Here is a 26,910-nt window from a genome sequence, read left to right on the forward strand (position 1 = left end):
ACACATGGAGTAAACAAACAAACAATCAATAATACAGAAGAAAAATCTATATACAGCATGTGCAAATGAGGTAGGATAAGAGAGGTAAGGCAATAAATAGACTATGGTGGCAAATTAATTACAATATAGCAATTAAACACTGGGATGGTAGGATGTGCTGAAGATGAATGTGCAAGTTGAGATACTGGGGTGCAAAGGAGCATGATAAATAAATACAGTATGGGGATGAGGTAGATTGGATGGGCTATACAGATGAGCTATGTATAGGTGCAGTGATCTGTGAGCTGCTCTGACAGCTGGTGCTTAAAGTGTCCATATGAACAAAAAGAGAGCGAGAGTGATGAGTCTGGGGTTTCAATACTTGCGCCGGGAGTCGTTGTGTCTGGGAATGGGTCCTCTTGCTTTGGGCCCAAAGAAAAGGAAGAGAGAAAGTTGAGTCAAGCATTACCTAGTATCTTCTTTGTCGTCTGATTGAGGTGCTTATCATACTCACTGCTGTTCTTCTGGGGTCTAGGAGTACCCTCTGCCTGTCTACCCAAGCGCCCGAGTGACTGCACCTCTACTTATACCCATTTGGGGTAACGAGGGAATGGTGGGACCAATTCCAGGTCCAATTGGTTGCAACACCTGGACTGGGTAGTATGGGTGTTGAATCACCAGCCCCAGTCGGTGCCTGTAGAGCTGTCCATGGTGCTGACTCACCTTGGCCTCTGGAGCCCTCTGGAGCTCACTAAGGTCCTGCTCTTTGCTTGTAGCTCCCTGCTGGCAACCGGGTTGCCACAAAATGAACAAAGTTTTGACGCATGCTTGTCTAAAGGACAAACTGTACTTGTGTACACACTGTGTCTGGAGTTGCTAGGGCAACGGGCCTGTCTGCTCAGAGAAGAGGGGGGGTAGCTGACGGAGAGGAGAAAAAAATGCAAGGAAATTAAGATAACTCATCCAAAGGGCTTTGACTTCTCAAACACGGCAGAAAGCTAACAATTCAGCCACTTACTTAGATAACTAGCAAGTTAAATTTAGGGGTCGCGTTAACTCAGAATTCAGCATTTTTCACGCAGAAAGAAAAGATAAAACACAATAAATATATTGCTGCGTTTTGTAAGTACACATCTAAAATGCTTCTTATTGTAATTTCTGCTCGGCATCTGACAAATGTTGTGCTTCAGTTGCACTTCTCTACTCGGATGAGAATTCACAAACAGGCATTCTATCACCAGACAGCACCGACTGATGTGTAGCTACTTTTCTCCGGTACTTTTCTCTGTGTAGCCAAGTTTCACTTTAAACAAAACATTAGCAAATGTACCTGGCTACATTCTTTCTATAATAAACATTACAAGTATAATGGCCATGCATCGTTTTTGCAAAACATACCTTGTTTTTTCATTGTAAGCTTATTTACTTGTGGGGCTGCCAGCCAAATAGCTTTGCACTTGTGTTATCATCTGATGAAAATGAAGCTATATTCTGCCGAATGTGTTGCACTAATGTATTTTTTGTGAAGGAAAACTATAGTTGCACGTCCCTGATCACTCTATTGAAGCAAAAAAAACACTGTTGACTTTCAAAATAAAACGCAACCCCTGTCAATACACAGCCCGACTATACAGCTGGGCTCACCTGCACCCACTTTATCCCGTTGTGTTATTTACAAACAAACAGGTGACTGGCTTTCAATGGTATTGACGGTATGGAAAAACCATTCCGTGGCTATTCCCAAGTACCCCGGTATATGGTATATACAGTATACCGCCAAAGCCCAGCTAACAATACACCATTTACTGGACTATCAAAACCCGATCTAAAATACCTAACAGTGGACATTTTTAAAGCGTGCCTGTTCTGTCCATTCAGGAGCAGCGTCGGATCCTGGAGCAGGGCATCACTGGGCCTGAGGGACACGTCTTGAGCCGTCCTGAAGAGGTATAATGCATCAGCATTTGACCTCAGAGTTCTTACCTCTATTTTCAAAATGCATCCTTGCATGGTCACCTTGACCTCTGAACCCTGGGTGTGTCTTTCAGGTGGAGGCAGAGGCTGTCAATCGTTCTGTGACAGTAGCCAATCAGACCAACTGTCCCCTCTACGTCACTAAGGTGATGAGCAAGAGTGCTGCTGATGTCATCGCTCAGGCCAGGAAGAAGGGTGAGAGACTGTTGCTAGGCTGTTGCTAGGGTATAAACATACAGAAAGATGAAGGGAAGATGCACATGTGTGAGCCAAAAGAAGGGAGAGGCACCATAATAAGTCAATAACATCATTCATTTGTTATCACATGATGTTTCTGATTGGCCTTGCAGGCACGGTGGTGTATGGGGAGCCAATCACTGCCAGCCTGGGCACAGACGGCTCACACTATTGGAGCAAGAACTGGGCCAAGGCCGCCGCCTTTATCACGTCCCCGCCCCTCAGCACAGACCCGACCACGCCCGACTATCTCAGCTCCCTGCTCTCCTGGTGAGAGTACTAACTCAGCACCATTACACTGGATTGGGCCATATGGACAAATATCCATATTCATATGGTGTAAACTGTTATCATGGTGACAATATAAAGTAGGACAATCATCCCACTCTGAGTCCAAGTGGCACAGTCTAATCTCTTTTCCTGTGCCTTCCTCTCCAGTGGAGACCTTCAGGTGACTGGCAGTGCCCACTGCACCTTCAACACTGCCCAGCGCGCCGTGGGCAAAGATGACTTCACCCTCATCCCCGAGGGTACCAATGGCACTGAGGAGAGAATGTCCCTCATCTGGGACAAGTGTGTGGTGAGAGACTACATGTTATATATATATATATATATATAGGATCTTGTCAATGATCTCAAGGCAGCTGGGACCATAGTCACTCAGGAGGGATTCTGTCCCACTCCTCTTTGCAGATCTTCTCCAAGTCATTAAGGTTTCGAGGCTGACGTTTGGCAACTCGAACCTTCAGCTCCCTCCACAGATTTTCTATGGGATTAAGGTCTGGAGACTGGCTAGGCCACTCCAGGACCTTAATGTGCTTCTTCTTGAGCCACTCCTTTGTTGCCTTGGCCGTGTGTTTTGGGTCATTGTCATGCTGGAATACCCATCCACGACCCATTTTCAATGCCCTGGCTGAGGGAAGGAGGTTCTCACCCAAGATTTGACGGTACATGGCCCCGTCCATTGTCCTTATGATGCGGTGTTGTCCTGTCCCCTTAGCAGAAAAACACCCCCAAAGCATAATGTTTCCACCTCCATGTTTGATGGTGCGGATGGTGTTCTTGGGGTCATAGGCAGCATTCCTCCTCCTCAAAACACGGTGAGTTGAGTTGATGCCAAAGAGCTCCATTTTGGTCTCATCTGACCACAACACTTTCACCCAGTTGTCCTCTGAATCATTCAGATGTTTATTGGCAAACTTCAGACGGGCATGTATATGTGCTTTCTTGAGCAGGGGGACCTTGCAGGTGCTGCAGGATTTCAGTCCTTCACGGCGTAGTGTGTTACCAATTGTTTTCTTGGTGACTATGGTCCCAGCTGCCTTGAGATCATTGACAAGATCCTCCCTTGTAGTTCTGGGCTGATTCCTCACCATTCTCATGATCATTGCAACTCCACGAGGTGAGATCTTGCATGGAGTCCCAGGCCAAGGGAGATTGACAGTTCTTTTGTGTTTCTTCCATTTGCGAATAATCGCACCAACTGTTGTCACCTTCTCACCAAGCTGCTTGGCGACGGTCTTGTAGCCCATTCCAGCCTTGTGTAGGTCTACAATCTTGTCCCTGACATCCTTGGAGAGCTCTTTGGTCTTGGCCATGATGGAGAGTTTGGAATCTGATTGATTGATTGCTTATGTGGACAGGTGTCTTTTATACAGGTAACAAACTGAGATTAGGAGCACTCCCTTTAAGAGTGTGCTCCTAATCTCAGCTCGTTACCTGTATAAAAGACACCTGGGAGCCAGAAATCTTTCTGATTGAGAGGGGGTCAAATACAAATAACATTTTTGACATGTGTTTTTCTGGATTTTTTGTTGTTATTCTGTCTCTCACTGTTCAAATAAACCTTCCATTAAAATTATAGACTGATCATTTCTTTGTCGGTGGGCAAACATACAAAATCAGCAGGGGATCAAATACTTTTTTCCCTCACTGTGTATTCACAAAAATGTGATTTTCTCCCTAAGTTAACTGCCCCATTTTCTATGTTCCCCTGGCTCATTCAGGTGACAGGTAAAATGGATGAGAACCAGTTTGTGGCAGTCACCAGCACCAACGCTGCTAAGATCTTCAACCTGTACCCCCGTAAGGGCCGCATTGCTGTGGGCTCTGACGCTGACTTGGTACTCTGGGACCCAGACGTCACCAAGATCATCTCAGCCAAGAGCCACAACTCGGTCAGTCAGTCACACACTCACTACGCACAAACATTACACCTTCAGAAAAGCGCAATCTACTGTATATCCAGCCGTATGGTATTACACATGTGGTATTACACCACAGATTCATCTTTGGGAAACTGTCCAAAATTAAATAGTTAAACTTTGAACATTCAAGTGAACTTGAGGTTATATGAAATTACCATATTGGTATTTTTTATGGTCATCTGACTCCTGACCACATATGATTGGTTGGGTTCCCCAGTTCTAGGGCGTGGGCCTTATGGTAACTCAGAGGAGTGATGTCACCCCCAAACTCTGCCAGAGTACGGGAACATGTCATTTCTGATTGTTAGCAGCCAAATCACAGTGTGTGTGCGTGTGTATGTCCGTGTGCCTGTGTGTGCTTTTGCAGTCTAATTGCTCTACCTCTCTGTGTTCTATGGTTTATTTCTTTCCATTTGGTCAAGAAATTGACTAATGTACATGGGGAAAATTGGTAATTCAGAGAGGCATAGTGTGTTGGGTGGTCCAGCCTCAAGGTGATCTCACTACTGGCTTTTTCTAAGCCCTGTGGAGCCCACTAAATTGCCATGACCTCAGTCCTAGTCAGCCAGTAGTTTTTACGAGGGTGGTCACACTCCACACTGCTTTCCACTGCCTACACCATCCTTGTAAGAGCCTGGTAACTGCTCCTCGCTGCCTGGCTAAATCAATGGTCTGTGATGATCAATGATGCTATCTCAGGAGGGGTTTTCAATTGCCATTTATCTAACCTTTGAAAAAACCCATAGGGGACACTTAATAATTTGAACATTGGCCTACTATAAAACAGCAGCTCACTGGCAAAGGATGGAGGAGGAGGGAGGTCCACCACACTAGTACTAAAACCAATCAACTCACACAAATCATAAGAAAAATAATCCATTGTACTCCACATTCTGCCTCTCCTCCTCTCTCCCCCTGTCACTCTTCCAGAATGTGGAGTACAACATCTTTGAGGGTGTGGAGGTGCGTGGTGCCCCCCTGGTAGTGATCAGCCAGGGTAAGATCGTCCTGGAGGACGGGAACCTCCACACCACCGAGGGGTGCGGCCGCTTCGTGGGCCGGAAGCCCTTCTCTGACTACGTCTACAAGAGGATAAAGGCCCGCAGCAGGGTAAGGCACTGTTTTGGAACTGTGTCATCGTGGTGTGCTGTCTTTTGTATTGATGTGTTTTATTTCCAAGGGTGGGTTTCCTTTTCAAATACCCTGTATTATGTTAAGCTGTTGACTCATGATAAGATGAGGGTATTTTCTGACAGGTTAGTGGAACGCAACATCTATCAGTAGCAGGGTAAAAGTTCTGTCACTGCAACGGATTTCCATCATATGGATTTCTTGGTTGTACAGTAGTTATATATTTTTTAAGGTGTGTATATATATATATATATATATATATATATATATATTTTTTTAAATCAAATTGGAAAGGACTGGAGCTGGTCAAACTTGCAATTTAATGTACAAAATTATCCTCTTTCCCTAAAAGCTTTTTACATGAAAGGGGAAGTTAATTTACATGACATGGGAAGTTAATTTACATGAAGGGGAGGTTAATTTACATGAAAGGTGAGGTAAATTTACATGAAAGGGTAAGTTCATTTACATGAAAGGGTAAGTTAATTTACATGAAAGGGTAAGTTAATTTACATGAAAGGGTAAGTTAATTTCGCCCGGCAGACAATCGATCTGAGATCTGAGATGTGTTTTTTCGGGGGTTTAACCCATGCAGTAGGTTCGGGTTGTTTGATCTTGACTCTTGATTCTGCCTCCTCCCTGTTCTCCAGCTGGCTGAGCTAAGGGGTGTTCCCCGGGGGCTTTATGACGGGCCTGTTTGTGAGGTGTCAGTCACACCCAAAACTATGACTCCTGCCTCCTCTGCCAAGACCTCTCCAGCCAAGCAGGCAGTAGCCGGCGCCCAGCCTGTCCGCAACCTGCACCAGTCAGGGTTCAGCCTATCTGGTGAGGAGCACTGGGGTGGATCCCTGGATCCATTCACTAGAAATATCTGACATTATACCTATCATAGTTTTAATGATAAACTATGATCTATATGTTCATAACAATGAAAATGTCATAATACAGTGATATTGACTTCCTCCTCCTCTTCTGTACTTGTAGGTGCTCAAGTTGATGACAACCTTCCTCGGCGTAACACCCAGCGCATTGTGGAGCCACCTGGTGGCAGGGCCAACATCACCAGCCTGGGTTAACCCCTCCCATTGGCCACCAGGGGAAACGAGGGCTTGAGGAGAGGGGCATCAGGGACTAGGGGCCATTCCACCAGGAGACAAACCAATTCTCCCCTCCTCAATCTCTCTCCCCCATCTGCCGCTCCCTACATCTCTTCCCCACTCTCCCCACTCTCTCTCTATAAAAAAGATTTGCCTCATTTGAAGAAAAAAAGAGACGAAAACAACAGCCCTTATTTGAGCACTTTTGACTGTATTATTTAGTGTTCTCTACTGTACTTTCTTCCTGCCATGTATCATTCAGTTTAGTTTCTGATGTTCATGTTATAGTAGAGGGGTCAAGTGAGACTAGACTGAGCAGTTTTAAAACGGCCAGAAGGTCAAGACAGTGCATGTCGCATTTGCATGGAGGGAGTCCAATCTGTTGCCGTTCGTCTTTTTTCATTTTCAATGTAGGGTAAATGAAGTATGGAGACACATGGGTAACATGTTCTACATCAGATTAGTTGTGCTAACATTACGTAGTGAACAAACATGGAGGAGATAAGTTGCTTATGCTTTCCTCAATATTGATCTAATCATCTTTTCACTGGTTTGTGTTTGTTCTCTACTGTTTATACAGCCTTGCCCTCCACTGTGCTTTTCATCTCTCACACTGTTAAGATCAGTACAGCACTGGCTACGATCAACACAATTTATTGACTTGTCCATTGTTATTGTTTAAAGCTGGTAGTATGCTATCCTCGTCCTCAGGTTACGGGATGAGGCATGAGATTAGTAGTAAACTGAACCACTGTTGAAAACCTTAAAGGAACTTCTCACTGGTGCTCATCTCATGTCATTCCACCAATAGCTTTGTTTAAAGGTATAAATGGAATGAAAAAACATGGTCCATATTTGGAAGCTGCTGGTGAGCCAGGAAAGTCAAGTAGATTAGGGAGGAGTTTTGGCAGGCGGTGAATAGAGCGCTGTATTAAGTCTCCCAGGGAGAGGCCATCATGGAACTTAACGGCCCATGAGAGGAGATGTGACTCAAATTTAGGATGTTGGGAGGAGTGTAACCGGGCGGCAGCGAAGGAAGGAAGATTTGTGAGAATACTAGGGAATGCCCAATTTGTCATAGCCTCATTCAACTGACCCTCTTTGCAAGATGGTGCCACACTCGTACTCAGCTAAGCTATAGTACAGTATGTGCCCATATACCTCGCCTGAAGGGGATTGTGATCTATCACTGTAATGGGATCTTTGAGATTCATACACCATTTAATTGACAGTGTTGCAGGCAGCATCCCCTCCCTCTGTTCTAGAATGTCCCAGTACCAACCAGTGCATTCAGAAGACTGAATGTCTTTCTGCTCCCGGCCTCCTCTTTTTAATTCATGCACTCCCCCTTTTCCTTTTTTAACTCTTTATGTGCCTGAACCCACAGAAGTTGTACTGATAGTTCGATTTTGTATTATTCTTATTATGGTAAGAGAAGGATGTAAGATAAAAATGTAAAATAGTCGATGTTAACCGATACAAAGGTGCCAGATTTTGTTATTTCGTATTCCACTGATAGTGCTCCTTTAAAAACAACAATGCTTACTTAATATGTTCTAATGTTTTAGTTTTTAACTGTTGTTATTGCTATTTAGTGTCATTCTGTAAGTAGTGTCCTGAGGCTGAACACTATTCATTTGAGCTTGAAAGTAGACGTGGAGTAATGTATATCTAACCACTCCTTGGGTCTCAGACCTGGAGTACTGGTAATGGCCCTTCGTTTGGCATGGTCTGGTTTTCATTAAGGCAAAGCAGTCTGGCAGCTGTTTTTCTACCTTCACTCGCATGTCAGCGAGTTTCTGGCCTAAAAGTCGCTGTTCTGCAGTGTTCGCCTTTTCCTCTCCATGACTCAACACAGAGCAACACACTCACTCACACTGTTACAGACACACTCACTCACACTGTTACAGACACACTCACTCACACCGTGACAGACACACTCTCACTCACACCGTGACAGACACACTCACACTGTGACAGACACACACACTCACACTGTGACAGACACACACACTCACACTGTGACAGACACACACACTCACACTGTGACAGACACACACACTCACACTGTGACAGACACACACACTCACACCGTGACAGACACACACACTCACACCGTGACAGACACACTCACACTGTGACAGACACACACACACTCACACTGTGACAGACACACACACACTCACACTGTGACAGACACACACACACTCACACTGTGACACACACACACTCACACTGTGACAGACACACACACACACTGTGACAGACACACACACACACTGTGACAGACACACAAACTCACACTGTGACAGACACACAAACTCACACTGTGACAGACACACACACTCACACTGTGACAGACACACACACTCACACTGTGACAGACAGACACACACACTCACACTGTGACAGACACACACACTCACACCGTGACAGACACACTCACACCGTGACAGACACACACACTCACACCGTGACAGACACACACACTCACACCGTGACAGACACACTCACACCGTGACAGACACACACACTCACACTGTGACAGACACACACACTCGCACGCATGCACTCACAGAACAAGTGGTGTCTGTATGTCCTTCCAGCACTGTGCTGTGGCTTGGACCCTTGGTTTTCCTGGCTGTGTTAAGGTCTTATAGGAAGCCCTTAGAAGGTAGAGTCTCTTTCAGGGTAGTAATGGTATCTGTGTTTAAGGAATCCATAGCAGGGGAATGAAAGTTTGACACTTCAGTGTGACTGCCTACAGGGAATGAGATTAGACAGGGATGGGAGTGAGGACTGCTTGTTAGTGTTCAATCACTCAGGTGAAAGGGTCACTCCAGTCAGGGTTTGGATGATCTAATGCAGCCAGATGACAAGATCTCAGAATTGTGCATATGCATACAGTACCAGTCAAAAGTTTGGACACACCTTCTCATTCAAGGGTTTTTCTTTATTTTTACTAATTTCTACATTGTAGAATAATAGTGAAGTCATCAAAACTATAAAATAACACATATGGAATCATGTAGTAACCAAAAAAGTGTTAAACAAATCAAAATATATTTTATATTTGAGATTATTCAAAGTAGCCACCCTTTGCCTTCTTGAAAGTTTTGCACACACTTGGCATTCTCTCAACCAACTTCACCTGGAATGCTTTTCCAACAGTCTTGAAGGAGTTCCCACATATGCTGAGCACTTGTTGGCTGCTTTTCCTTTACTCTGTGGTCCAACTCATTCCAAACCATCTCAGTTGGGTTGAGGTCGGGTGATTGTGGAGGCCAGGTCATCTGATGCAGCACTCCATCACTCTCCTTATTGGTCAAATAGCCCTTACACAGCCTGGAGGTGTGTTGGGTCATTGTCCTGTTGAAAAACAAATGATAGTCCCACTATGTGCAAACCAGATGGGATGGGATATCACTGCAGAATGCTGTGGTAGCCATGCTGGTTAAGTGTGCCTTGAATTCTAAATAAATCACAGTGTCACCACCATGCTTCACGGTGGGAACCACACATGCGGAGATCATCCGTTCACCTACTCTGCGTCTCACAAAGACATGGCAGTTGGAACCAAAAATCTCACATTTATACTCATCAGACCAAAGGACAGATGTCCACCAGTCAAGTGTTCATTGCTCGTGTTTCTTGGCCCAAGCAAGTCTCTTCTTCTTATTGGTGTCCTTTAGTAGTGGTTTCTTTTCAGCAATTTGACAATGAAGGCCTGATTCACGCAGTCTCATCTGAATAGTTGATGTTGAGATGTGTCTGTTACTTGAACTCTGTGAAGCATTTATTTGGGCTGCAATTTATGAGGTTGGTAACTCTAATGAACTTATCCTCTGCAGCATATGTAACTCTGGGTCATCCTTTCCTGTGGCCCTCATGAGAGTCAGTTTCATCATAGTTCTTGATGGTTTTTGCGACTGCACTTGAAGAAACTTTCAAAGTTCTTGAAACTTTCCACATTTACTGACCTTCATGTCTTAAAGTAATGATAGACTGTCGTTTCTCTTTGCTTATTTGAGCTGTTCTTGCCATAATATGGACTTGGTCTTTTACCAAATAGGGCTAACTTCTGTATACCCACCCCTACCTTGTCACAACACAACTGATTGGCTCAAATGCATTAAGAAGGAAATAAATTCCACAAATTAACTTTTAACAAGGCACACCTGTTAATTGAAATGCTTTCCAGGTGACTACTTCATGAGGCTGGTTGAGAGAATGCCAAGAGTGTGCTAAGCTGTCATCAAGGCAAAGGGTGGCTACTTTGAAGAATCTCAAATATAACATATATTTTGATTTGTTTAACACTTTTTTGGTTACTACATGATTCCATATGTGTTATTTCATAATTTTGATGCCTTCACTAATATTCTACAATGTAGGAAATAGTAAAAATAAAGAAAAACCCTTGAATGAGTAGGTGTGTCCAAACTGTACTGTCTGGCACGTAAGATTAAGGCTGGGACAAATCTCCGTCCTCACATGTGAAGAATCGGCTACATGGCTGAGCAAAAACTCTCAAAAATGTTCTCTTTGCCTCTTCACTTTTTTATCTTTCTCATTGAGATATTATGGTCATCATTATTCCGATTTTGGTTATTATCGTGGTTATTTTTGTCATTATTATTTTACTATGATGACTAACAATATTTAAGATTTTAGATTCTCCAGTTGTTCTTCTCGATCCCATGGAAAACCCTGGCCATTGTATTGGTATTTTTTCAGCGTGAGTCTCCCACTTGCTTGCTTGGTGTTGGAATGCATTTCTCTCAAATGGAGGGGGACGCAGGGTTAAAATGATTCATACTTCTTTTCCCATAGACTGGAGGGTGGAGCAAGGGGCCTGCCAAAGCACAAATAAGATCTGTCAGCCAGGAGCGCATGAGTCCTCCTGAGACTCAAAGTATGTCTGCTCGTTTCTATCTCTCTCTCTCTCTGGCTCTTCCATTGTTGCCCTCTGTTGCCTTGACTACGAGGCCCTTGAGTCACCCTAGGCCCCGATTTTTGTTTGTCATGGCAACGCTTGTAAGATCGGAATTTGCCCATAGCAACCCCTCCGGACCTGGTGCTACTAGAAGAACAAGGTGTCCGTGGCAGACTAGCTGTATGGAAGCCATGCACTCTATAGAACTCCTTCCACACACACGTTTTCTTCCCTACCCTGCTTTTCTAAAATGAACTGCTTCTGCAGAATCACACTGTTTCAGTGTGTCACCGTCTGTATATAAGCTTTTGGTTAGTTGGGTGGGATCCACATACCTCTGCTGACCCAGGATTCGTTGGCCCTTGAATTGCGTCTTTAAGAGGGCACCACAAGCTTCACATCACAGCAATTACGCAGAGCTCCTCTACAAGGCCACAGATATCTGCCAATCACCCAAAGCTGTTGTGGAGCACCCATGCCTAAAGCATTGACTCTGATATTATAAACCAGCTGTCAACGCTGGCGCTGCCATCGTGTCCCCACAATATACTGTATACACACAAGCCCCATTTATACCTGGTTCTAACTTTTGTCCTTTGTCCTGATCTTGTACACATTCAGATTGTGCTCACATTTTTTGACAGGTGTCTGGATATCTTACAAGTGTATACAGATCTAGACAGGGAAACCATTTAAATCATTATTCCGCCCTCTAAAATCATTGACAGTTGGCAGCATTGACTGATTACATCAATGTGTCGTACAATAAATACATATTTTTAAAGAATAGCTGTGGAATAATTTGCATAAAGTAAGGGACCAGGAAATCTTGTCACAATGCAGACACAGTGGACAGATAACAGACACATTGTAATACCATGTGTAGACACATGTCTGGAAATGTGGGCACAATCAAAATGTAGACAAGATCAGGACAAAGCACCCATGTTAGCTCCAGGTATAAACAGGGCTGTAGACACACACATGCAAGCATTCACACAGACACACATTCCTTCTTCTTGCTCTTTCAGTTTGGATGTTTTTCTATGCCACGCTAATATGTGATGTAAGCGAAACGCAGATTGAGAGTTTTAGGTTGGAGGTTGATAATGCTGTTCAAATCCCACCCCACACCCCCTCCACCTAACCCCTCCGACTGTGAAAGGGAAACTGTGTGATGGTGTTTGTCTTGATGGCTGTGGGGCTTTGAGGATGCTTGCTCTCTATGGAAAGTGTCAAATCCCATGGATGGTGATGTAAAAACAATAACCAAAACAAATAAAGATCAAAAACAAAACTCAGCCTCTGGCTTTTTTGGTGATTGTTGTGTGCTGACCTTAGGAGGTAGAATGGGTTCCCTCTCTCCACTCCTCACCCTTGGTAATAGCGCATCACATGGCCACTGATCATGTTTCACAAAACATTTTTTTATTTTATTTAACTAGGCAAGGCAGTAAAGAACATATTCTTATTTACAATGATGGCCTAGGAACAGTGGATTAAATGCCAGGGATTTGATCTAGCAACCTTTTGGTTACTGGCCCAAAGCTCTAACCACTAGGCTACCTGCCACCCCGAGATTTGATTTGTGTGTAGTGTTTAAGTCTAGCCCTATAGTGCCCTGTGTATTAAGGTTACTGCGCCCCCCCCAATATTAACAACAATATTAAAGCCTTTGTGTAGGAAAGACCATATGAATAGTAAGGCTAAACATCCAAATTTGTCAAACAATTCCAAACAATTATACTGTAAATTACAGTGCATACAGAAACATTACTGAATGTTCAATACTCTCCAATGGGCCTCTTGCAAAGATACAGATGTCAATGTTGCCTCTCTACTTATTCAGCTCATGTAGGACGTCATTGTAAATAATAATTTGTTCTTAACTGACTTGCCAAGTTAAATAAAGGTTCAATAAAATAAATAAATGTAATGTAGGCCAGGTTTTCCCAAAGTCAGTCCAGCCCCGTGCACGTTTTAGTTTTTGCTGTAGCACTACACAGCTGATTCAAATAATCAAAGTTTGATGATGAGTTGGTTATTTGAATCAGCTGTGTAGTGCTGGGGCAAAAACAAAAACAGCCCCGGACCGACTTTGGGAAACTGCTGTAGGCTCATCATTAAATTCCCACAGAAACAATGGTCTGCTGAGTCCTATGAGCGCAAGTACACTCTCATGACACAAGATGGCAGTATGTCCCCTAGTCTGTTTACAGTTTTTTAAGATTGCTTACACATTAAAATGTAACTTTTCCCACAAAACCTTACACTCATGGAGCAAAACACAAGGCTAGATTTGCACAACTGTAAGTACATTGTCAGCTTCACACTATTTGCAAAACATTACACACAGTGATTTTCAAAACACTAAACACACTTGTATACATCAGACACAGAAGTATATCATGATGTCACTTCCTTGCAATTCCAAAGCACTGACTGTCAAATTACCACACCTATAAGCCAATCTGTTAAACACAGCCATCAGGTGCACAAACACATGATTGCTAAATTGTAGACACACCAAACAGGTTTAAGCACTATAAAAATGCAGCAGGTATGTTCACCTGCCTTTAACCAAAATGGAAGGAGTCAGAAGAAGAGTGAGGGTGAGAGGAGGAGAAGACAGAGGAGGAGAAGACAGAGGAGGAGAAGGAGGTAGAGGAAGAGGCAGAGGTTGAGGAAGACCTGAAGCAGGAGGAGAACGTGCACAAAGAAGAAGAGGACCAAACTTGTCAAATGACATTCGTGCAACACTAGTGGACCATGTTGTGAACCAAGGATTGACGCTGAGGGAGGCTGGACTGAGAGTTCAGCCTAATCTTAGCAGATATACAGTGGCATCTCTCATAAGGACTTTTCGACAGGGAAACGGGTAAAAGATCTGTCTACAGTTACAGTAATCAGCCGCTTATTGTATGCACCATATCAGCACTTGTGATACCCCTTCCTGTGACATTGTACAGTAAGTTACATGTATTATTCTCTACATAGGATTGAGGGTCGGGAACGACAAGGAGGAAGGGGGCCCATATTCACGCAAGAACAAGAGAGAGATAATAAACATGGTTTTGGCCAATAATGCTATCAGGCTCAGAGAACTACAAGCCAACATTATCGGTGACCATGCCATTTTCAATAATGTCCATCAGGTCTCTCAGTCAACACTGGCACGCATCCTGAAAAGACATCAGGTTCAAATGAAACAACTTTATCGAGTGCCTTTTGAGTGGAATTGAGGGTCAAACGGCTGCGGCATGAGTATGTGGAGGTTTGTATTGATCACTTTAGCACTGTGATGTTGCATACTGCACACATTACTTTTTTTACATTGACTGTATACTAGACCTATCCTGAACTACACAATCTTGTCTTTCACTGTATTTCAGGGCATTTTGCAGATGGATGCTGAGGAAATCCTGCATGAATTCATATATATTGATGAGACAGGGTTCAACCTCACAAAAGCAAGAAGGAGAGGCAGAAATATCATTGGCCACAGAGCTATAATCAATGTCCCAGGGCAACGTAGGGGTAACATCACCCTTTGCGCAGCCATTTCACAGCATGGGGTTCTCCTCCGTCATGCCAAAATGGGCCCTTACAACACACCTCACATTCTCGCATTTTTGTACCGATTGCACCACATCGTCACAGCAGGTAATGAAATGCACCAGATGCAATACACTGTCATCTGGGACAATGTGTCATTCCACCGCTCTGCTTTGGTCCAGAACTGGTTTCAACACCATCCACAGTTGACAGTACTATACCTTCCACCATACTCTCCGTTTCTAAACCCTATCGAAGAGTTTTTCTCTGCATGGCGGTGGAAGGTTTACGATCTCCAGCCCCAGGCTCAGGTACCCCTCATTCAGGCCATGGAGGACGCCTGTGACCAAGTCGACGCCGCAGCTGTGCAAGGATGGAGTCGACATTCAAGACGGTTCTTCCCGCGTTGTCTTGCTAATGAGGATATTGCTTGTGATGTTGATGAAATTCTCTGGACAGATCCAGCTAGGCGAAGCGATAATGTATAATATGTTTACTGTAGTATTTTCTGAACAACATTGTCAGTTCTTTTCAGATTATTTTTTGTTTATTTACTGTAATGTAACCTTTACTGGATACAGTATTTTACGTTTGTCTGTTTGCTGAGCTAACAGTGTTATGCACACTACTGTAGTAGCATGAAAACTGGGACATGTTTTGTTGTGATTCTTCATGTTGACTGATTTGGGTATATGGCGAGAAATAAATGATATTCTCCTCGGTCTGCAGCATTGGTCTTGTGTAATTGCACTCTCTGTGTACTTCATGTACAGTACTTTAATCACTGACAATTAGACTTGCTGAAAGTGTTTTAGGTTAGCAACAGCAGTGACTGGTTCAAAAAGATTGAAGTCATATGAAATGTGTTTCGTATGGTAACAAAATATTGTTTTTATGAAGTCGTGTATAGTTTGCCTTACCTATGGCTGTTGGTAGAGCATGGTGTTTGCAACGCCAGCATGGTGTGTGCAACACCACGGTTGTGGGTTTGATTCCCACGGGGGGCCAGTACAAAAAAAAGTGCATGAAATGTATGTATTCACTACTGTAAGTCACTCTGGATAAGAGTGTCTGCTAAATGACTAAAATGTAGTTTTGACAAGTGTTCCATTTTGCAAATATCTGAAGTGTTGTACTAATTGCGTGTAGTGTTTTGACAAACCGGGCTCTTTTTTTCAAAATTGTGCTTAAACAATTGAAAACTAATGGCGTAAAATACCTATCCAGGCATTGTCATCCTATTGTGTTTTATCATTTAATCTATTTTTATTGGATAATTTGTCATTTTTGAGTTTCTCTTTTCCATATCACTTTAGAATCTATCTGAATTAAAATCTCTTAACCAACCCTGGAACTGTGTGACTAACAACTAGACTGAGTATTAACGAATGCTATGACCATTACAATCAAATCTCAAGTTTATTGGACCAATTGGATTAATGGGAAATAAATTGGAACCTCCCTGTATTTTGGCGTCTAACAAGTGGCTATATGGATATTTGAAGTCATAACATACTAAATAAACTGAGTGTACAAAACATTAAGAACACTTGCTCTTTCCATGACATAAACTGACAAGGTGAAAGCTATGATCCCTTATTGTCACTTGTTAAGTCCACTTCCATCAGTGTAGATGAAGGGGAAGGGGACAGGTTAAAAATATATTTTTAAGCCTTGAGACAATTGAGACATGGATTGTGTATATGTGGCATTCAGAGGGTGAATTGGCAAGATTAAATAATGAAGTACAGACGACACACAATTAATCTTCTCCTTTCCCCCTTCTGATAACCAGGCGGCGAATCGCATCTCTGCATGTCTGTCAGACATATCAGTGTGGATGACGGATCACCAGCTCAAGCTGAACCTCGGCAAGACGGAGCTGCTCTTCCTCCCGGGGAAGGACTGCCCGTTCCATGATCTCGCCATCACGGTTGACAACTCCCTTGTGTCCTCCTCCCAGAGTGCTAAGAACCTTGGCATGATCCTGGACAACACCCTGTCGTTCTCCACTAACATCAAGGCGGTGACCCGATCCTGTAGGTTCATGCTCTACAACATTCGCAGAGTACGACCCTGCCTCACACAGGAAGCGGCGCAGGTCCTAATCCAGGCACTTGTCATCTCCCGTCTGGATTACTGCAACTCGCTGTTGGCTGCGCTCCCTGCCTGTGCCATTAAACCCCTACAACTCATCCAGAACGCCGCAGCCCGTCTGGTGTTCAACCTTCCCAAGTTCTCTCACGTCACCCCGCTCCTCCGCTCTCTCCACTGGCTTCCAGTTGAAGCTCGCATCCGCTACAAGACCATGGTGATTGCCTATGGAGCTGTGAAGGGAACGGCACCTCCATACCTTCAGGCTCTGATCAGGCCCTACACCCAAACAAGGGCACTGCGTTCATCCACCACTGGCCTGCTGGCCCCCCTACCTCTGAGGAAGCACAGTTCCCGCTCAGCCCAGTCAAAACTGTTCGCTGCTCTGGCACCCCAATGGTGGAACAAGCTCCCTCACGACGCCAGGACAGCGGAGTCAATCACCACCTTCCGGAGACACCTGAAACCCCACCTCTTTAAGGAATACCTAGGATAGGATAAAGTAATCCTTCTAACCCCCCCCCCCCCCCTTAAAATATTTAGATGCACTATTGTAAAGTGGTTGTTCCACTGGATATCATAAGGTGAATGCACCATTTTGTAAGTCGCTCTGGATAAGAGCGTCTGCTAAATGACTTAAATGTAAAATGTAAATGTAAGTACCTTTGAATGGGGTGCGGTAGTAGGTGCCAGGTGCACCGGTTTGTGTCAACAACTGCAACGCTGCTGGGTTTTTCACATTCAACAGTTTCCCGTGTGTATCAAGAATGGTCCACCACCCAAAGGACATCCAGCCAACTTGACACAACTGTGGGAAGCATTAGAGTCAACATGGGCCAACATCCCTGAGGAATACATTCGACACCTTGTAGAGTTAATGCCCGACGAATTGAGGATGTTCTGAGGACAAAAGGGATGAGGGGGATGCAACTCAATATTAGGAAGGTGTTCCTAATGTTTGGAGTACTATGTATTGAGGGCTGACTAACAGCTAAAAAGGCCATGCATTCCTGATTATAATTATTCATCACACAGGCAAAACAACAGGTGACATGTCTAATTTTCATTGAGGATTGGTGCAGATACAGTGAAATATTCAACCATGATTGGAGAGAGGCATAATAATTAAGATTTTCTATATTTTACACAATTTCCATTGCATTCAAGATTGAAATGGGTTATACAGATGCTTACAGACTTTATCTTTACTGATCAATGAACTAAAACATCCTACAATGCATAGCAGGTATTTGGCTCATTCTCTGGGTCTAGTGTGTCGGAGTATCTAGCTGTGCATGTGTTTGATGGACATGTTCTTCTGCTATTTGAGTAGGTAAAGAAAGAGACCACTGTCACAAGACACAAGCATACACACCAGCAGCACAGTAGCTACTTTACATAGTAAGAGCTGAGCACGCGTTACATTTTTCAGCACAAAGCACCGTGAAAAAAGCACATGTCAGATGGTAAGCTTGTCATAAATATTGTCAAAAAAACATAGCAGTATGGACTGTAAATTGAACCAATGTATGGACATCATTCGGTGACCCCACTATTTGCATTGACCCCACTACTCGCTGTTTATAGTCTGTGCAAAGTCACTTTACCCCTACCTACATGTACATATTACCTCAATTACTTCGACTAACCTGTACCCCCGCACATTGACTTGGTACTGGTAGCCCCTGTATATACCGCATTATTGCTATTTTATTGTTACTCTTGTATTTTTTAAACTTTAGTTTATTTAGTCAATATTGTCTTATTCTTATTTTTCTTAAAACTGCATTGTTGGTTAAGGGCTTGTAAGTAAGCATTTCATTCGGCGCATGTGACAAATTCAATTTGATTTTATTTTGATTTGAGAAAACAGAAAGGTGTCATGATGTATTTTTTCGCAAACATCCTTTCTGAATTTAAAAGTAATCCAAGAAGTAATCTAGTTTTTCTAAAGTATCTGTAATCTGATTACAATATTTCAGCTGGTAACATAATTGATTGCAGTTACAGTTTTTTGTAATCAGATTGTGTCTAACTGATTACATGTAATCAGCTACTCCCCAACCCTGGTCTCTTTACTGACTCAGTACTCTTTATTCAGTTTCTGTACTGACACTGTGTATCCTTTTGATTCATACTGTACATCAATCTACAGTGCAGCAAATACTGTACAGTACATCTCTACCTCCAGGTGTGTGTACTCTTTCCCATTTCCCAAAACATGAAGACACATCAGCATTATGTCAATAGCTGGACTGACTGATTCCAGCAGGTCTCGAGAGATGTCTTAACTTCATGCCAATAAGTGACACATCTTTTCCCACAACTTGGGGGAATTTTAATTACCCAGAATCCTTTAGTTTTCCCAGTCAGACAGCCTCCCCTCTTGCTCCCAGGGAGTGGCAATGGACTTTCGTTTGACATGTAGCACCAGGGGCTGAGGGGCTCAGACAAGCAGCACCCTGTTGGGATGGGTTCTCCCCCGCTGCAAAACACCACACCTTCAGCAGGCTTTTACTGTGAACCCGGGTACTTTGGGTATGGCCTCGCACCCCCACAGAGGAAGAGGAGCCAGAGAAGGTCCTCCAGCAGCCAGAGGAGGAGGCGTGAGCATCTGGGGAGGCGGCTCGGCATGGCTGGGTGAAGGGGGTGGAGGAGCTGGAGGAGGAGGGGTGAGGCTGGGATCTAATAAGAGACGATGGACCAGGACTGGGACTATAGGAAGGAGCAAACCCCAGAGACTTGGAGCTCCTGCCACCCTGTCTGAGGCAGCGTCCATGCAGAATGTTGAGGAAGGCCCTCTGGAACTCCTGGCTGAAGCAGGGATAGATAATGGGGTTGATACAGCTGTTGAGGTAGCCCAGCCAGAAGGTGATCTTAAATATGGTGTCAGATGGCCTGTACAATGGGAATATGGAGCCTGTGGAAAGAACACAGACAGAAATCACACATAAACACACAGACGGATCTGTCAATATAGCAAGTACAGCAGTTCACAACGTCTATATGAATCATGAATCATTTGCATGTCCTATTGACCCTTATTTGTATTGAATAACAGCAATAGGATGAGCATTGGCAGCTCAGACATTCTGGTGTTCACTGTGTACTTACACATTCAAGGTTATCTGATAAGATGTATGTAAGGCCAACATACACTACCAGTCAAAGGTTTTAGACACACCTACTCATTCAAAGGTTTTTCTTTATTTTACTATTTTCTACATTGTAGAATAATAGTGAAGACATCAGAACTATGACATAACACATATGGAATCATGTAGTAACCCAAAAAGTGTTAAACAAATCAAAATATATTTTATATTTGAGATTCCTCAAATAGCCACCATTTGCCTTCCCTGTGGCTCAGTTGATAGAGCATGGTGTTTGCAACGCCAGCATGGTGTGTGCAACGCCAGGATTGTGGGTTCGAATCCCACGGGGGGCCAGTACAAAAAAAAAAAAAAAAATGCATGAAATGTATGCATTCACTACTGTAAGTCGCTCTGGATAAGAGCGTCTGCTAAATGATTAAAATGTAAATGACAGCTTTGCACATTCTTGGCATTCTCTCAAACAGCTTCACCTGGAATGCTTTTCCAACATTCTTGAAGTAGTTCCCACATATGCTGAGCACTTGTTGGCTGCTTTTCCTTTACTCTGTGATCCAACTCATCCCAAACCATCTCAATTGGGTTGAGATCGGGTGATTGTGGAGGCCAGGTCATCTGATGCAGCACTCCATCACTCTCCTTATTGGTCAAATAGCCCTTACACAGCCTGGAGGTGTGTTGGGTCATTGTCCTGTTGAAAAACAAATGATAGTGGGACTAAGTCCAAACCAGATGGGATGGCATATCACTGCAGAATGCTGTGGTAGCAATGCTGGTTAAGTGTGCCTTGAATTCCAAATAAATCACAGTGTCACCAGCAAAGCACCCCCCACACCATCACACCTCCTCCTCCATGCTTCATGGTGGGAACCACACATGCGGAGATCATCCGTTCACCTACTCTGCGTCTCACAAAGACATGGCAGTTGGAACCAAAAATCTCACATTTATACTCATCAGACCAAAGGACAGATGTCCACCAGTCTAATGTTCATTGCTCGTGTTTCTTGGCCCAAGCAAGTCTCTTTTTATTATTGGTGTCCTTTAGTAGTGGTTTCTTTTCAGCAATTTGACAATGAAGGCCTGATTCACGCAGTCTCCTCTGAATAGTTGATGTTGAGATGTGTCTGTTACTTGAACTCTGTGAAGCATTTATTTGGGCTGCAATTTATGAGGCTGGTAACTCTAATGAACTTATCCTCTGCAGCAGAGGTACCTCTGGGTCTTCCATTCCTGTGGTGGTCCTCATGAGAGCCAGTTTCATCATATCGCTTGATGGTTCTTGCGACTGCACTTGAAGAAACTTTCAAAGTTCTTGAAATTTTCCGTATTGACTGACCTTCATGTCTTAAAGTAATGATGGACTGTCGTTTCTCCTTGCTTATTTGCACTGTTCTTTCCATAGTATGGACTTGGTCTTTTACCAAAGAGGGCTATCTTCTGTATACCCCCTACCTTGTCACAACACAACTGATTGGCTCAAACACATTAAGAAGGAAAGAAATTCCACAAATTAACTTTTAAGAAGGCAGACCTGTTAATTGAAATGCATTCCAGGTGACTACCTCATTATGCTGGTTAAGAGAATTCCAAGAGTGTGCAAAGCTGTCATCAAGGAAAAGGGTGGCTATTTACAGATTCTCAAATCTAAAATATATTTTGATTTGTTTAACACCTTTTTGGTTACTACATGATTCAATGTTCAAACTTTTGACCGGTAGTGTACCTGTATATCTCTATCTGAAGAGCTTTGTCTCTAAAGGTCTAAAACGTTCAACTCTTTCATTCCTATAGTCTGAGAATCTCAGGGGCATTAGCTTTGACATTGAATATTGTGCTCGCAGGTCTGAAGTTCTGTTTCTATTGAAATGCAGGACTCCAGTAATGCTTTGCTGCCTTGGAAAGATGAAGGGTGATTGTGGGGCGCCGGCTTACTGCGCACAACGTCGTGCCCTTTATGGTTGTTGTTTATAATGGCTTTGGCATAAAAGAATGAATAGTGTTTTTGTTCATTTCATTTCTTCCCTGAAGTATAACCCTATACGGTTCAGCACTGGTATTTCATTTGCTCGGCTTCTCCACGGCAGTAATTGAATTCCTGATGTACAACTAAAGAAAACACAGACAAGTATACGGAGCATTCAAGAGGGGAGACCAGGGTCGTAGACTCTGTTGTTATATATACAATAAAACACAAATAAATCAAAAGGCTATTCCAACATCGGACTCATTGAATTTCCATCAAGAAATTGTGTATAAATGAATTCTAAAGTAGGATTAGAAGTGCACATAATCTGAATGGATTCAGCTACACTTCCCAAGACCAAAGGAGGTGTATTCGGAACCAGACCATCAGCGGGCCTTTTGATAATCTGTTCATTTACAGTAAATTAGTTCAAACCCAATCTCCATATAATCTTGAATTACAGATCTGTCGGATCCTTAATCAAGCATATTAAAGTCTGCGTAGCCATTATACGGCATTTCATTAATCACATTCTCACAGGCTTGTGGGGGTATTATGTTGATGACAGCTGTGAGGCAATGTTGGGTTTGACTGTACATCTATCATCACATAATAATATGTACTGAGTGTACAAAAACATGTTTTTTTTTGCCCTCAGTACAGCCTCAATTCGTCAGGGCATGGACTCTACAAGGTGTCGAAAGTGTTCCACAGGGATGCTGGCCCATGTTGACTCCAATGCTTCCCACAGTTGTGTCAAGTTGGCTGGATGTCCTTTGGGTGGTGGACCATTCTGTGGAAACTGTTGAGTGTGAAAAATCCAGCAGCATTGCAGTTCTTGACACAAACCGTTGCACCTGGCACCTACTACCATACCCTGTTCAAAGGCACTTCAATATTTTGTCTTGCCCATTCACCCTCTGAATGGCACACAAAAACAATCCATGTCTCAATTGTCTCATGGCTTAAAAATCCTTCTTTAACCTGTCTCCTGCCCTTCATCTACACTGATTGAAGTGGATTTAACAAGTAACATCAATAAGGGATCATAGCTTTCACCTGGATTCACCTGGTCAGTCTACATCATGGAAAGAGCAGGTGTTCTTAATGTTTTGTACACTCAGTGTATAGCTCTTATCTTTCAAATCACTGAACAACTGTTATATGTGACTCATCCCATGGCCATGCTAACACCAGTGATTTTGTAGCTGAAGTTCTATAATAGAGGGTTGCATTTGTTTACGGCTCCTAACATTGTTTTTGGTGCACTGTAGCAGGAAATATGCAGAAAATAGGTCCTGTGGCTTATTTCCCCTCTTTCAATCTCAAAAACATTCATTTCCATTCAATTTTGTGCTTTTCCATTGAGAGGTTAAGATTTACATTTCACAGTTCAATAGAGTTGAGTAGTGGGGTTGATTTTTAAGAGATTTGGAAGGGAAGCTTCCCTGACTATAAAATGACACATTGTGAGTCAGGCATTGGCAATCACACTCTATCCAGTAAAGGGGCTTTATATGCTGCTATGGGAAATCAGTTCCAGGGATTATTTTCTTGAGAAAAATGCTAATTCATTCAGTGATGTTATTCTAGTGATGGGGGAAAAAAATCTATATAGTTGAGTATTGCAAGATTATTTTTGATGATATTATATTGATTCTATGACTCCAAGTATCTACAAAAAAAAGAGTTAGGTAGTTAACATTAGCTAGCGCTAGTCGGCTGTACAGATGTATGATCGTAATTTGATCTCTCTGTTGCAGGAGAACTTTACTGCAATGCAGGACACCTAAAACTTGTAGTGTATTTGAAGTTTAAAAAGGCTTATGAAGTTTGTGATTTTCATTTTGAAATTTCAGACTTGATTTTCCCTTACGTATCAATTTCAAATCTGAGGCATTTCTTCTTCTCTAGCTTCTCATTCATCTTCTTTTTAAATGGTGAGCCAACATGTTTTTAGCGCTTTTATTTCCATGACTGATCAAAACTCGTTTTCTCATGACTCCTTCTTGTCCCGCTGAAGCAGCCATGGTGAGCAATATGTTTGGAATATCAAATTGCATAAAATCGTAGTATCGAATCGCAATACATATAGAATTGTAAGAATCGTATCGGCACCTTAGTATCGTGATAATATCGTATGGTGAGGTCCCTGGCAATTCCCAGCCCTATGTTACTCCCTATGATACTGTTATTCAGCAGTTGATTAGACTTACGTTTTTTCATATTAAACGTCTCTGTATCTGCTTTCGTTTTCATATCGCATTCTCTTTTTCATTTCCATGCAATTCAAAACAAAGGCATGCATCAGCACATAGGGAGAGCAAGGAAAGGCATTGTGGGATACCCACCAATGGGCATAACCAGGAAGAAGGGCAGCCAGCAGAGAACGAAGCAGCCAACCACAATGCCCAGAGTCTTGGCTGCCCTCTTCTCTCGGTAGAATTTCAGCAGGTGCATGAGGGCGAAGGTGGTGCGTCTCCGCCTCAAGATGCACTTCTCTCCCTCCTGCTCTTGCCCCACTGGCTTAGCAGGGGCATTTCCCCGATGGATCCTCAGCGTCACTCCCTCTCCCTTCATGTCCATCCCCCCCTCCCTCTTCCTGCCCTCCCTCAGGTCCCGAGTCTTCCGCTTGGCCACCACATATACCTTGCAGTACATGGCCAGGATGACAGCTAGTGGCACATAGAACGACCCCAGGGCAGAGAAAATAGCATAACCTGGTTCCTCTGTGATCCGGCACTCAGTCTCGTCCTCTGGGTCGGGCTCCTTCCAGCCGAAGAGTGGACCTACGGATATGGCTGCCGAGAGGCCCCAGAGAGCTGCCACTGCGACCAGGCCGCGCCTCCCAGTGGCCATGGCAGGGTAGTGCAGCGGGTAGCTCACTGCTAGGTAGCGGTCAACAGAGATAACACACAGGCTGAGGATAGAAGCAGTGCAGCAGAGAACATCCAGGGCGGCCCAGGCACTGCAGAAAGACCGGCCAAACACCCAGCGGCCTAGGACCTCCGAGGTGGCAGAGAACGGCAGCACGGTGGAGCTCAGGAGCAGGTCGGCCGCTGCCAGGTTGGCGATGAAGTAGTGTGTGACGGAGCGTAGGTGGTGGTGGCACACCACAGACAGGATAACCAGGATGTTACCGAGAACCCCGAAGATGACAAACACCCCCATCACCAGGCCCAGGGTCACCGCCTTAGTGATATCCACCTCAGCGAAGGAGGAGGAACTGCAGTTGGGACAGCTTTCTGACACAGGGAACGTGATGTTCTCATCTGAGGGAACCATTTTGGGTTTATTTACGGTTCAATCACTAGTTGAATGTCTTTGGGATTGACTGTTATGTTTTGTTAAATCAGAATTCAGCCATGCAAACTTCAGCACGGGCGTTGGGAGTCCACCATTTGTATAGCCCCTTCTTGTGACTCAAAACTGGAGAAGTTGGTACCTCGTCAATCACAGATCTTTGATGCTAGGAGGCATGCGCCCTTGCCAATGCCTGCACAAATCACATGTCTTTGGCTGCAACATTTAAAAACACTGACAGGTCAGGATAGTGAATCTTCAGCACTGTCACTGCTTGTTGCGCCATCTGTCTTTGGAGTTTGCCTGCAGGGCTTTCTAGGTCACGAAGTCAAGATACAATATGTTTATGGTGTCTCTTTCACGGTGGGACTGAAATGGCATGATAGAAAGTTGCTGGAGGGATGTTTTCATTGAACAGAAGTCCCACTAAAAACACAGTAGAAAGAGAGCAGTTAATAAAAAAGCCATCCCCCAGGCTCCATCCCTGTTTTACAGAATGGCAAAAGCTAAATGTAGTCACTGTTGCAAATAAGACTGAATAAGCCTGAGACTGAGTAAGCATTCGTCATAGCACAGCCATATGCCAGGCATCCATTACATTAAAGGATATTCAACATTTTGATAATAATCCTAAATAAAACCACAACACAACAAAATATATATATATAAGATGATGGGCGTGCTGTAAATATGCATTAGACTGCCAAATATCTTCTTCCTCAAGAGTGAGGTTCTCTGTAAAGATTTCCTCACCTCACACATCATTACAATGCCGCCAGAGTAAACAAGAGGTCCCGCTTCAAGAAACACAGCATTTTCTATTTACTTTTCATCCAAATACCATCGCCTCCTTATACATAAAACCATTAACTTCAAACACCAGCTCCACTGACACAGAATCATTGGTAGTCAAGACATAAGTTATGAGGGAAACCAACAAAGCATAGAGGTTAAGAAAATAAATAGATATATAAAACAAAAGCACATTTTCATAAGTCAGGCAACAACATGTGCTGGTCTCTGTAACGGGCTGTGTGTGAGTACTGAGACAGGCTAATTTTCCCACACAGCTCCTTACAGTTACTCAGCAGCTAGATGACAGGCCAGGGATTGAACTGCACAGAGGGCAGTGCATTAAAGTTCTGAAGGGCAGCGGACTGATAATTCCACTCAATACCACTCTGGGTGTACGTGTCGGAGATTTCGCATGTCATTGGATGAGATAAATGTTGGTGTAGCAGGAAAGGGGATAGTGATAGAGCCATCGCAATGCAATGCCGGTCAAATGGTCCAGCAGGATCAAAGACAAGCAAAGTGA

At 43.6% G+C, this 26,910-nt stretch overlaps 2 protein-coding genes across 2 annotated transcripts in view; one reads left to right on the forward strand and one right to left on the reverse strand.

Moving 5' to 3' along the window:
• Positions 1 to 12,862, forward strand: part of LOC106565238 (dihydropyrimidinase-related protein 2) — a 30,324-nt gene extending 17,462 nt beyond the window's left edge. Inside the window, exons 7-14 of the mRNA XM_014132134.3 lie at positions 1,858 to 1,926; positions 2,028 to 2,148; positions 2,304 to 2,460; positions 2,629 to 2,770; positions 4,197 to 4,367; positions 5,328 to 5,507; positions 6,179 to 6,353; positions 6,513 to 12,862. Coding sequence (XP_013987609.1) covers positions 1,858 to 1,926; positions 2,028 to 2,148; positions 2,304 to 2,460; positions 2,629 to 2,770; positions 4,197 to 4,367; positions 5,328 to 5,507; positions 6,179 to 6,353; positions 6,513 to 6,604 — 1,107 coding nt within the window. The 3' untranslated portion in view covers positions 6,605 to 12,862. The remainder of the gene's footprint in view (positions 1 to 1,857; positions 1,927 to 2,027; positions 2,149 to 2,303; positions 2,461 to 2,628; positions 2,771 to 4,196; positions 4,368 to 5,327; positions 5,508 to 6,178; positions 6,354 to 6,512) is intronic.
• A 5,398-nt stretch (positions 12,863 to 18,260) lies between these two features.
• On the reverse strand, positions 18,261 to 26,007 carry adra1ab (adrenoceptor alpha 1Ab). Its single transcript, XM_014132146.3, has 2 exons — positions 24,641 to 26,007; positions 18,261 to 20,130 (listed from the first exon to the last, which is right to left on the reverse strand). Exons 1-2 carry the CDS (start codon positions 25,572 to 25,574, stop codon positions 19,580 to 19,582), a joined length of 1,485 nt encoding a protein of 494 aa, XP_013987621.1. The 5' UTR covers positions 25,575 to 26,007; the 3' UTR covers positions 18,261 to 19,579.
• Positions 26,008 to 26,910: the final 903 nt, after the last annotated feature.

Source organism: Salmo salar, chromosome 01 (genome assembly GCF_965601325.2).
Source record: "Salmo salar chromosome 01, fSalSal1, whole genome shotgun sequence".
NCBI lineage: Eukaryota > Metazoa > Chordata > Actinopteri > Salmoniformes > Salmonidae > Salmo > Salmo salar.

Coding starts and splice junctions, on each gene's coding strand:
- adra1ab (XM_014132146.3), bottom strand. CDS start 25,574: ATGGTTCCCTCAGATGAGAACATCACGTTCCCTGTGTCAGAAAGCTGT. Junction 20,131..24,640: donor CTTCCTGGTTATGCCCATTG/GTGGGTATCCCA, acceptor TTCTTTCCACAG/GCTCCATATTCCCATTGTAC.